General features: G+C 49.7%; 5 protein-coding genes across 6 annotated transcripts in view; 2 read left to right on the top strand and 3 right to left on the bottom strand.

Annotated features, from left to right (window-relative positions):
• The window catches only part of LOC117892458 (tubulointerstitial nephritis antigen-like), a 28,270-nt gene extending 27,751 nt beyond the window's left edge, over nt 1-519 (bottom strand). The window contains exon 1 of the mRNA XM_034798709.1: nt 324-519. The gene's annotated coding sequence lies outside the window, so the exon portion shown is untranslated. The remainder of the gene's footprint in view (nt 1-323) is intronic.
• An 800-nt stretch (nt 520-1,319) lies between these two features.
• LOC117890202 (membrane-bound alkaline phosphatase) lies at nt 1,320-3,153 on the bottom strand. The gene is made up of 3 exons (XM_034794909.1): nt 3,041-3,153; nt 2,640-2,986; nt 1,320-2,569 (listed from the first exon to the last, which is right to left on the bottom strand). Exons 1-3 carry the CDS (start codon nt 3,111-3,113, stop codon nt 1,367-1,369), a joined length of 1,623 nt encoding a protein of 540 aa, XP_034650800.1. The 5' UTR covers nt 3,114-3,153; the 3' UTR covers nt 1,320-1,366.
• A 1,163-nt stretch (nt 3,154-4,316) lies between these two features.
• LOC117891262 (membrane-bound alkaline phosphatase-like) lies at nt 4,317-6,105 on the bottom strand. Its single transcript, XM_034796635.1, has 3 exons — nt 5,660-6,105; nt 4,913-5,603; nt 4,317-4,850 (listed from the first exon to the last, which is right to left on the bottom strand). Exons 1-3 carry the CDS (start codon nt 6,053-6,055, stop codon nt 4,342-4,344), a joined length of 1,596 nt encoding a protein of 531 aa, XP_034652526.1. The 5' UTR covers nt 6,056-6,105; the 3' UTR covers nt 4,317-4,341.
• Nucleotides 6,106-6,849: 744 nt separating this feature from the next.
• Nucleotides 6,850-8,086, top strand: LOC117889819 (glycerol-3-phosphate phosphatase). Its single transcript, XM_034794299.1, has 2 exons — nt 6,850-7,632; nt 7,698-8,086. Exons 1-2 carry the CDS (start codon nt 6,887-6,889, stop codon nt 7,954-7,956), a joined length of 1,005 nt encoding a protein of 334 aa, XP_034650190.1. The 5' UTR covers nt 6,850-6,886; the 3' UTR covers nt 7,957-8,086.
• A 156-nt stretch (nt 8,087-8,242) lies between these two features.
• On the top strand, nt 8,243-11,959 carry LOC117889816 (potential E3 ubiquitin-protein ligase ariadne-2). Of its 2 annotated transcripts, XM_034794296.1 has the most exons (4): nt 8,243-8,465; nt 8,785-8,916; nt 9,966-11,293; nt 11,363-11,959. In XM_034794296.1, the coding sequence occupies exons 1-4, from the start codon at nt 8,435-8,437 to the stop codon at nt 11,507-11,509; spliced, it is 1,638 nt and encodes a 545-aa protein (XP_034650187.1). In that variant the 5' UTR covers nt 8,243-8,434; the 3' UTR covers nt 11,510-11,959. The 2 variants fall into 2 exon arrangements, with proteins under 2 accessions (XP_034650187.1, XP_034650188.1); XM_034794297.1 differs by having other exon boundaries at nt 8,244-8,916.
• The last annotated feature ends 339 nt before the right edge of the window (nt 11,960-12,298 follow it).

Raw genomic sequence — 12,298 nt, 5'->3', positions numbered from 1 at the left:
CCCCCCCATTGGGGGCTTACTGTTTGCTTGCTCGTGGCGTTGGTCTGATAAATGAGCAAGTGGGAACTGATATCTGTCAGACACACATTCCCATCTCAGCGCCCCAGCCGTTCCACCTGCTCCACCTGTGGCTGACTTGTGTACGAATCTTTTTGCGGCCGAACCGCAAATCCAGAGACGAGGAATTCATCCGATTGAATGCCAACTGATATCTGTTTCCCGCATTCAATTACAATTACTATGTTTGACACTTGTGCTCCAGATTAGATCAGATCAGAACAAACTGAATCTAGATCCATCCATAGAGTGCTGACCATTCTCACCTGTCACAGACAATTACGCCACCGAATGGAACTTCAATTAGCTGGAAGCCACACAGATACACACACAGTGACACTCTCTGGGTTATTACTGAGAGACACAAAACTGCAGTCAGAAAAAATTAGCATTAGCGTTAAAGTGTTTAAAATGCCCAAGCCGCACGCGCGTTTACTGTCGCGACAGATTTGGGATTCGGGCTGAGACTGAGACTGAGACTGAGCCGCTCGATCCGATCCGATCCGACCGAGCGTGAGTGAACTGGGGAGAAACGACGGCGACGGCGACAGCGACTACGACTCCGACAGCCGACCGGAGAGATCCGATTGCGACGAACTTCAGACGGCTTCCACTTTCCGCTGAGCCAACGAAATGTTGAACAGGCACATTTTTGCAGCAATTTTGGGGCACAAATTAGCAATAAGAAACCCACCCAACGACAAGAACGAGCCCATGTCGCGAAGCAAGGACACTGCCTTCACAAAACGATCCTTAATTAACTTTAATTGTCTGACTTCATGTCAAGCGCATTCGAATAAATTCAGTTTGCATGAATGCATAAATAAATAAATAAACAAACACAAACAAATACACAATTGCAAGTCAAAGTCAGCGAGAGTGAAGGAGCTGCTCCAAATGCGCGTGGGTGCCTCTACACAGCGGATCTCTGCTCAGATGCCCCGTCTGGAGGCAATGCCAATGCTTGAACCTGACATTCAGCGCGAATATACAAATTTGTTCGCCGCCTCCTCCTCTGCCACAGCTCCAAGTGACAGGCACTCCAATCGATGCGATCTCACGATTATTCGCTCGAGACAAATTGTATCTGTAAATGTGTCTCGGCTGATGCGTTTTAATTGAAGTCAATTTTTCTTCGACGACCATTTGCATTGGATGGCAGACAGGCTGGGATTACGACTCGGACTGGGACTGGGACAGGGACTTGGATAAATGCAATAGATATGTGTTGAAACCCCTGGAAGCTGCCAAACAAAAAGTTCTTTCAAGCGTGCAGTTTATTATATATAAATTTGGAGAATCTCTAGAATTAGTTGTCGCAGAGAGTGGGACCATCGCCAATGCAGGAGGCATAGGCCATCAGGTGGGGAATGGTGCTCTGCTGCATGACGCCGCTGAAGAGATGACTCTGGGGGCCGGTGGCAAAGATGCCCACATCCTCGCCGGCATGAACGCCAAGGTTGCCCTTGATGTAGCTGGGTGCCAGGAAGCCGGGCTGATCGATCAGATCGGTGAGGTCGATGCGGTTGCCCTTGTCGTCCAGGTACTGCTCCATGCCCACCGCATAGTTGAGGGTGGCGTACTTCACGCCATTTACATCGACGTCGTGCTGGTTGAGGCCAAGGATGGGTGTGCCGCGACCCGGATAGCCGGCGATGGTGAGGGGATGTGCGTGGTCGGAGGTGACCACGATTAGTGTCTCCTCGGGATCCGTCATGCCGAGTGCCTCCTCCACGGCCTTGGACAGCTCCAGAGTCTCGTCCAGCGCGTAGGCGGGCACGTTGTAGTGGTTTCCATAGTCGATGAGTCCACCCTCGATGAACAGGAAGTAGCCATTCTCCTTCTTGCTGACCACCTCGATGGCCTTGCGCGTCATCTCCGCCAGGCTGGGCTCCTTGGCGGCATCGGCCAGCTTGTGGAAGTTCATCACACCCGAGTTGAAGGTTCCGATGAGGCTGCTGATCCCTGAGGCATTCACCTTGAGCAGCTGGTCGCGATTGTAGGCCAGCACGCCGCCGGGATGGAGGGCCTGCCACTTGGAGAGCAGATTCACACCGTCCGATCGTTCGCCCTGCTTGTTGAAGGGATCCGTTATCGTTTTGGGCAGGAACTTTCCAATACCTCCGCCCAGCATCACGTCGAAGTTCTTGCCCGGATTCTGGGTGATCAGCTGCGTGGCGATGTCCGTGCAGGTCGCGGGATCGCTCTTGCCCTCGCCATAGGTAATGATGTCCGTGTCGGCCTCGAAGAAGCGGTTCGTGGTGTGGGCGTAGGCGCCCGAGGGACTGGCGTGGGTCAGGGTGGTGGTGGTCACAATGCCGCTGCCTTTTCCGGCCGCCTGTGCCCAGGCAGCAATGGAGCTAATTTGGTTCGCTGGATCCTCGCTGCCGCTGCAGTTGTTAAAGTTCACCGCTGAGGTGATGCCCAGAGCCACGATATTGGTCTTGACGCCGCACAAGTAAGCGGTGGCCGTGCAGGCAGAGTCCGGAACCTGCGCGTTCGAGCAGTAGGTCTGCAAAAACAAAGATTTCCTCGATCAGGATACTGGAAATTAAATGTGACAGAGTTGTGCAGCTACTCACCCTGCTGAGGCCGGAGTGGGGGAACTTCTCGAAGCTGAGGGAGTCCTCCTCGCCGGGATTGCCCTTGAGCTGACCCTTGTGGATGCGAGCAGCAGCCACCGTGGACAGGGACATGCCGTCGCCAAGGAACATGATCACATTCTTGGCCTTCCGCTTGTCGACCTGCGGCAGCGCCAGACGCTTGGCAATCTCTTCGTGGGCCAGGTCGTACCAGAACTGGGCGTTCTTCTCCTCCTCCGGTCCAGTCTTGCCCTTGGCCAGCCCATTGGGATCCATGAGGTTCTCGCGTGTCTTCCCAGCTCCAGCTGCACTTCCCAAAAGCTGCTCCTGGTTATGGATCTCCGGCACTGCAACGGATAATCGTCCTCAGTACCGCAGTACCCCGTCATTGCTCTACTTACTGTTTATGGACAGGGCCAAGGATGCGGCCACTAGGGCACTCAGCAACAGCAGAACTCTGATGAAACTCTTCATTCTAGCCAGATGGATGTCTATCGCTTCGATAGAGGAATTAGACTATGCAGGTGCTGTACCGGCACGGGCCTATATATTCCGGCAGACAGTCGGGTTTCTCCTCTTGCTTATCGGGTCTGGCCTATCTCCATCACATAATCTCCCAAAAGTCTGCAAAAACTTTTATGAGATGTTCTTTGCTTAAATTCTTCAGACTTTGGTGTTTATGGTTATGGGGGGGTCTTGCTAAGAAGGTCTGCTCTGCAGAGTTCGCTACCAGTCTGAGGATCTGTGGACCAATGGTGTGGGGCCCATAAACGGGCACAGTTCGGGTCGAGTCGGCCACTCGGCAGAAGACCATGGAAGGAGGCAGGTACACGAGAACCCAAGGTGAATTACCACATGTGGTAAAGAAATTTTGCACGTTTGTATACATATGCATATAGATCTCTCTGACAACTGGACCCACCTCCATACAGCTCAAGATAGCTCTAATCAAAGAGCTATCTATGTATCTCACCAGCGGATATCGTAGCTAAAGGTGACTTTCATAAGCAGATGAACCCTCACGCACCCAAGTACTCGTAAGCCTGGCAGGATCCTTTGCCGCACACATAAAAATGTTATAGTCGTGAGCGAATTCTGCAAAGTGCAAAGGAAAAGGCTTGGCGCAAAAAAAAGCGAATGCAAATGTAATGATAATAAATTTGTAAATTACTTTGGAGTGTGTTACGATTTTGAATATATATTTGCAATGCAGAGATGGTAGAATACTCGACACAGATCCTTGTTGTTTACGTAGAATAAAGTTTGTAAGTGAATAACGCTCAGACCGGAATTCTTCTTGTATAAAATACTTCCACTATATCATTTGATGCTCCAAGAAATCATGTACTACATACATATGTACTACATGGAACCACAGACTAAAAATGCTAGTTAAAACCCAAACAATTAGAGAACCAAGAACCAACCTTAGTCATAGTTTTTCTGTATGATATAGTAATCTGATCTAGATAATTTATATTTAGCTTTCTAAAACAAACGGTGGCTCTGCTCTGCCATATTTTGTTATGCCAGAGCAAAGTTTATTTTACAGTTAAACTAAATCAACAATATCCTCTCAGATTTCAGGGAAGAAAGCTGAATAGACTGGCACTGTGGAACAACCGTCGATGCTCCCCATTGTGTGTAAAAAAAGTGTACTATTTGTTTCTTAAATGCTCATTTTATTGATATTTATTATTTATTATGTTGTCTTGTCGCAGATCTTTTGGCCACTGCCAATGCAGGAGGCATAGGCCATGAGATGGGGAATTGTGCTCTGCTGCATGACGCCTGTGAAGAGATAGCTCTGGGGACCGGAGGCCCAGATGCCGACATCCTCGCCGGAGTGAACGCCCTGATCCTTGGGAATGTAGCTGGGGGTGATCGAGTCATCGTCTCCCACCAGACCGTCCAGAGGTATGCGCTGACCGTTCTCATCCAGGTATTGGTTGGGACCAGCCGCATAGTTCAGCACAGAATACTTGACGCCATTGAGATCGGTGTCGTGTTGGTTGATGCCCAGGATATTGGTGCCGCGTCCGGGATAGCCGGCAATGCTCACCGCGTGTCCATGGTCAGCGGTTACCACAATTAGGGTGTCCTCTATGTCGGTGATGTCGCGAGCCAGCTGAATGGCCTTCTCAAACTCCAGAGCCTCGTCCAGCGCATAGCCTGCCTGGGTGTAGTGATTGCCGTAGTCGATGAGTCCGCCTGGGAGAAAGAACATTATGAATCTCTCCACTCGCTCTCTCTGCTGCTTACTGATTACTCACCTTCGATAAAGGCAAAGTAGCCATTTGCATTCTTGCTCAGCTTCTTGATGGTCACTTCGGTGAGCTCGGACAGTGTGGGCTGATATGTCGCATCGGCATCCATGTGGAACTTCATCAGCTGGGACTGGAACAGGCCGATGATGTTTCCCACCGCCGAGACATTGACACTGAGGAGCTGCTTGCGATTGCTGACCAGCACACCCCCCGCGTGCTGGCTCTGCCACTTGGAGAGGAGATTCACGCCGTCGGAGCGTTCGCCGGCCTTGCCGTGGCTGTCCTTGATGGTTTTGGGCAGGAACTTGCCCATGCCGCCGCCGAACATTATGTCAAAGTTCTTGCCGGGCGTCTGCGTCACCAGCTGGGTGGCCATGTCGATGCAGGTGCTGGCATCCACTCCATAGCTGGTCACGTCCGTATCGCACTCCCACATGCGGTTGGCTGTCTTGGCGTACGCCCCCGAGGGGCTGGCATGCGTCAGGGTGGTGGTGGTAACGATGCCCGTGGCCTTGCCAGCGTTCTGGGCCCACTCAGCAATGGAGGTGAGGCGGTTGCTTGGGTCCTGGCTTGCAGTGCAGTTGTTAAAGTTGACAGCGGCGCTGACTCCGATGTTGATGATGTTCGTCTTGACGCCACACAGATAGGCAGTGGCCGTGCAGGCCGAATCCGGTACTTGGGCATTGGAGCAGTAGGTCTAACGAAGGAACACTCTCAAAGCGGTGAAGAATGTGGACAAGAGCTGGTACTCACTCGACTTAGGCCCGTGTGGGGGAACTTCTCGAAGCTCAGCGACGACTCCTCGCCGGTTTTGCCCTGGCGCTGACCCTTCAGGATCCTTGCCGCCGTCACTGTGGCCAACGGCATGCCGTCCCCCAGGAACATGATCACATTCTTGGCCTTCAGCTTGTCGAGCTGTGGCAGCGCCAGCCGCTTGTTGATCTCCTCGTTGGCCAGGTCGTACCAGAACTGCGGATCCATCTCCTCCGGGGGCGTGTACTTGTCCTGGGCCACATCCGTGGAGAATCTTTCCTTGTGCGCGGCCAGTCCCGACAGCTCATACACGTTGTGCACCTCTTGGACTCCCCCTCGGACTACCCCAGACAGGGCCAGAGCGCCAAGGAGCATCAGTAGCTGCGGGGCGAGCATCTTCCAAGTGTGATTCGGATTGTGGAATGTAGGCAACTAATATGAAGGCTAGCTAATGTCGCGATTTTATAGAGTTTTCCAGGCTCGTGTGAGGCTAAATTTAAATTGTATTTCCATCTTTATGAGTGCAAACTTATCTCTGTTGGCCAGCCCTATCTTTATTCGCATCAGCCATTTCTCTCATGATGTCTTTCGAGTTGGGGAAGGGCTAATACCTAAACGCTAAACCTTTTATTCTTGCAACAGATTGCCTGCCCTTCATTCCAAGGAGTCTTCTAGCTCTTGTTGACTTTTTGTCTACTTTTGTCTAAGGGAGAGTCTGGCAATATGGAAATGGATCATATCAGCCACTCATGCTGATTTCACATGTGCAAACAGCTCCCAGGCAGGCTTATCTCCTGAATCGCGTCTGTCACGTTTGGAGTCATAAAAGCTAATGCTGGTGGCCCTCTCGCCCCCGGGAACGCATGCTCTGGATATGTGGGGAACGTGTGGTGACTTATCGCCGGAATTTTTGCATTTTCATGAACATTTGCAAGATGCGATCTCGTGGTTTCGTCTCGTCTCCTGGAAGATAAGTCCAGCGAGAAAGTTATTATTTAATCAGGTCCGAACTGCCACTAATTCCAGCAAGGTACAGTCGGACAGCAAACAAAGACGTGTGGGATGTTGTGAGGGGAAGACCCTACCCTACCCTACCCTAGGGTGTATAATAATTACAAACAAAAAGGTAAATACTTAATCAAGTATTCCCAACTATTTCTGTCTTCATTATTAGGTTTCGTTTTGGTATAGTGGCAAATTGTTCGTTAAATTAGTGAACCCAAAGCAATGTTTAGGCGAAGTTGCACCCTCCTAGCGAAGACACCAAGGCAGCAGGTGCTCGAGTGGCTGGGCTCCATAGATACCGTGCTCTTTGGGTCTGACGGAGTACTCTGGAAGTTTGATGATGCCATTGAGGGATCTGTGGAAGCCTTTAATGCTATGAGGGCCAAGGGGAAGCGCTGCTTCATAGTGACCAACGATGCCAGCATGGTGTCGAGTGATCTGGCCCAGAAGGCCATGCGCCTCGGCTTCAGAGTGGGGGAGCAGGAAGTACTCAGCTCAGCGGCGTGCATATCCAACTATCTGGTGGCCAAAAAGTTCAATAAAAAGGCTCTAGTCGTGGGCGAAGCGGGAATCCAAAAGGAGCTCGGGAAGGCTGGCATCGAATCCGTTACCATTGATCAGGACGCAGGAGATAAGCAGATGAAGGACTTTGCCCGCCAATTCGATGTCGATCCCGATGTGGGAGCTGTGGTGGTGGGCTGTGACAGCAGCTTCAATGTGTCCAAGATTGTCGTGGCCTGCACCTACCTGCTCAATCCCAAGCTTCTGTTTCTGGGCACCTGCATGGATACCAGCTACCAGGTGTGCCAGAAGCGAGTGACTGTGGGTGCCGCCGCCATGGTGGTTCCCATTGAAAAGAGCAGCAATCGGAAGCCCCTCATCATGGGCAAGCCTAATCCTCAAATGGTAAATAAGCTAAGGCATTCCGGATCCCACAATCCGGAGAAAACACTCGTCATTGGGGATCGGTAAGTGGTGCTGTGCCATTTGATTGATTAATTTGAATAATTATTTATGTAATTTTATCTAAAAGGTTGAGTTCGGATATCATTTTTGCCAGAAACTGCGGTTTCAAATCACTTTTAGTGGGTTCGGGGGCGACATCTCTCGAGGAAGCGCAGAAACTCCAAAGCGAAGGCAATGGGAGAAAGCTGATGATGGTTCCGGACACGTTTTTGCCCAGCTTGGGACACTTAATGGAATATCTGTGTGAAGATGAGGGTAAAGCGGAAAAGAAGCGTGTCGAAAAACAGAAAATAAGGCTACACTCGTATAAACCGAGATTAGTCTGATTTTAAATGTTCGCGGGTAAGGCAAACAGCTGTTTGGGCGCAGCCAACGTTTTCCAGCACTGGCTTAAGTAAATATCGATGTATCGATAAAGTACTGCTTCAATAATAATATACTGTTGTCAGTCACGCAGCCCTTGGTTTTCTGTTCATAATAAGCTACGATTGCGAATACATAAATTGCTTGCAGTTACTTTGATTATTAAAGTGATAGACTGATTTTCGCGAGCAGTTCTTATTGGTTGATACTGCAGCAGACGATAGCAGGTACAACAACTCGATAGCCGCAGTGTCAGTGTTGGTAAATACTTGGATCGAATCGCAAGAAGAAGGAAACAAAGAAACAAAAAATGTTCTCCGAAAAAGCTGTGTTTTAATCGAAAAACAAAAACAACGCTGTCGCTCCGTTTGTGCCTGTGTGTGTGCGACGTGTGTTCTATTAATATAAAAATGATTTTAAACTGCAACTAAGACACCTTGAATGCAACGGCGCAGCGAGCGCTGCATATGCGTGAGTGTGTCAGTGAGGGCCAGTGTGTGTGTGTGCGTGTGTGTGTGAGTGTGTATACATGTGGATAAACGAAAATAAAACTGCCCGTGCCGTGCCTTGCATCGGTCGTCTCTACGTTCTGGTTGCCACCGCCACCCCGCAAAGCTAGGTCCGAGAATTGCATCGTAGCACCAAATCTTCCACTTCCACCACCTCCAATAGCAGTGGCAGCGGCAGAGGCAGCACCAACAACCACTACCACCACCCTTTACAACTGTTACAAAAGAAACCCCGCAACCCCCGTTCGCAACAGCCTTGTAATCTCTCGCATACAGGCAGAACAGAACGCAAGTCACACACACAGACGCAATTCCATCTAGCTCCTGGAATGGACATGGACTCGGATATGGAAATGGAAATGGAATCGGACAATGATGGCGAGTACGAAGATGACTATGATTATTACAATACAGGTGAGTCTGACGTTCTTCAGTTCCCGCCCCCTCCTCCTCATCCTCCTATCATGACAACAATCTGCAATCGATTTAACTGAAGCTGAATCAATGTATATGTGTATAATGTATCTGTGTTCAAAAATCGGTGTGTGCCCTGCAAGTGTGAGCGAGTGTGTGTGTGGCTGTGCGCTTGCCTATGCGGGTTGGTTATTCAACTTTTTGGGAAGGCCTAGGCCTAAGAACATTTGCATTTAACCTTCTACGTGCTGGTGGGCCAGCACTTGACATTCGCCTTCACCAGGGCCCCCCCTGCCCACATCCATAGCCACCGCAGCACAGGCCACTATACTATCCTAGTGTTCGTTCGTTACGTTCCGTTTGGCTCTGCGGCCGTGAAGTCGAAATTATGAAATTGAACTTGAAACGAATACTCGTACACACTAGCGAACGTACAAACGGTCGCACGTAAGTAGTTGGATTACCCCCTTCTGAGGTTTGTTGTTGGCTTCATTATTGCCCAGTCTTCCTCTTACGCTCTTCTTGTAGGGGCCCGGTTTAGACTCTCTCTCTGTCTGTCTCTCGCTTCCTAACTCTGTCTCTCACACACATATGTCTGTGCACTCGCAGCAAGCACTCGAACTCTCAGGTGCGTGCTCAAGTACATTGTTGCATTCTGCTTTGTGCCTCCTCTTCCGGAGACTTGGTCTCTTCTCTGCTTTTTGACCTGAACCTTGCGGCAATGGCTTGAGACGCGGATCCGATCTGGTCAAATTTGATTAGCCGCAACGGCAAGCGACCACTGTGAACCACAAACACCCTGCATTCGTCTTTGTTTAAGTTTAAGCGGATACCATGATTTAACAATTAAGAATGTATTTAAGAATTGGTACGACTGTTGGGTGTATCCTACGTACATATGTATACCTACCGTAGAAAGTAGGGTTCTATCTTCAGAGACATATCCTCTTGGTACTAAGGTCATTTAAGGATTGATTTCCGCTTAAATCCCTCCAGGTGGCAAACAGAAAACTGATTTAGTAACCAATCTCCATCAATTTGCTTTGCAGGCGAAGACTGTGATGTGGAGCGCTTGGACCCGAAGCGAGCCGATCCCGAGTATTTTGAGTACGATTGCCTGACCGTGGAGGACATTGAGAAGCTGCTCAACGAGCGGGTGGAGAAGCTGAACACGATACTGCAGATAACACCCTCGCTGGCCAAGGTGCTGCTGCTGGAGCACCAGTGGGACAATCTGGTGGTGGTGGAGAAGTACCGCCAAGATGCCAACGCCCTGCTGGTGACGGCGCGCATAAAGCCGCCCACATTAGTGACGGATGCCGCCTCAACCAGTGCGGCGGCGGCTGCGGCCAGTGCCCAGCTGCTGAAGCTGGGCAGCAGTGGGTACAAGACGTCATCGTCGGTGGTCAGCAATGCCAACTCGAATGTCCCCCAATACCGGAGTCTGATGTGTCCCGTGTGCGCCAGTTCGCAGCTGGGGGACAAGTTCTACAGCCTGGCCTGTGGCCACTCTTTCTGCAAGGACTGCTGGACCATTTTCTTCGAGACGCAGATATTCCAGGGCATTTCCACGCAAATTGGCTGCATGGCCCAGAAGTGCAATGTGCGGGTGCCAGAGGATTTGGTCCTGACCCTGGTTACACGCCCCGTCATGAGAGACAAATATCAGCAGTTCGCATTCAAGGACTACGTCAAATCTCATCCAGAGTTTAGGTTCTGCCCGGGACCCAACTGCCAGATCATTGTGCAATCATCGGAGATCTCCGCCAAACGTGTCATCTGCAAGGCGTGTCACACGTGCTTCTGCTTCAAGTGTGGCATGGACTATCATGCGCCAACAGACTGCCAGGTCATCAAGAAGTGGCTGACGAAGTGCGCCGACGACAGCGAGACGGCCAACTACATTAGTGCCCACACCAAAGACTGCCCCAAGTGTCACATCTGCATCGAGAAGAACGGCGGCTGCAATCACATGCAGTGCTTCAACTGCAAGCACGACTTCTGCTGGATGTGCCTGGGGGACTGGAAGTCGCACGGATCTGAGTACTACGAGTGCTCGCGGTACAAGGACAACCCCAATATTGCCAACGAATCGGTGCACGTGCAGGCCCGGGAGGCCCTCAAGAAGTACCTCCACTATTATGAGCGCTGGGAGAACCACTCAAAATCGATGAAGCTAGAGCAGCAGACGATCGATCGGCTGCGCCAGCGCATCAATTCCAAGGTGATGAACGGGAGCGGCACCTGGATCGACTGGCAGTATCTGTTCAATGCAGCGGCACTGCTGGCCAAGTGTCGATACACTCTACAGTACACATACCCATATGCATACTATATGGAGGGCAGCTCTCGCAAGAATCTCTTTGAATACCAGCAGGTGAGTTTTGTCAAGCGAGTTACAGCAGCTTTCGTATCGATTCTAGTATTGATTTGATTTGTTTTTCAGGCGCAACTGGAGGCTGAAATCGAGAATCTGTCCTGGAAAATAGAGCGGGCCGAGACAACGGACCTGGGTGATCTCGAGAACCAAATGGATATTGCTGAGAAGCGTCGCACCACCCTACTCAAAGACTTCTTTCCCGTGGATACATAGACGGCATAGGCGGAACACAACGCTTCCAGAACTACCAGAAGCTTGTCCAGTTTAGCACAAACCGAACTTCATTTGATCCACTTGACAAGCCACACGACAGTATAAGAGACGCTTATTTAATTATAATTATACACAAATACATACTATACATATATCCATATATCCATATAGCGGTAGCAAAACGATGTGTAGCTAATTTTTAAACTAATTGAATATTCACGTGCATATAGACTAAAGGATTTAGCATAGAACATATGTAGTCGACTACTTGAAGTATGAATATTATAGTTGTGACATTCGAAATCACTCAAAACGATCGATCGGTGTAACTGCAATACAACCCCTTGAGCGGTAAGATTATGATAACGATATCGATGGTAGCCATAGCTATTTCAGTAAATATAACTATAACAGAAAGAAGAATAGAAGAAAAGAGAAAAGAGAATAAACCAGGCGCATTTTTGTGGCCATGTGTTCCAACAGTTTTCCAAAAACTAGCCCAAGCGACCCTAGAATATGCATAAACAATTCTAAATATGTAGCATAACAAGTCAAGCAATTCTCACTCAGACACGCATAGAGAAAAGACCTCAACACAATCGGTTAGATCCTAAGTTTTAAATATCGTATTAACAAATTGGCCGAACGGCGTCAACAATGTCAAAGTATTTGTAATCGGTAACTCGTAATTCGTAACTAGCCACAGCACATCCATCGAATCGAATGCAAAAAGTCTTCAAATAAAATATGTATGTATGTATGTATTTATAACGAAAGTTAGGTACTCGA

The sequence above is a fragment of the Drosophila subobscura genome, chromosome E, assembly GCF_008121235.1.
Source record: "Drosophila subobscura isolate 14011-0131.10 chromosome E, UCBerk_Dsub_1.0, whole genome shotgun sequence".
Taxonomy (NCBI): Eukaryota; Metazoa; Arthropoda; class Insecta; order Diptera; family Drosophilidae; genus Drosophila; species Drosophila subobscura.
This window is presented reverse-complemented; position numbering and strand designations above follow the sequence as displayed.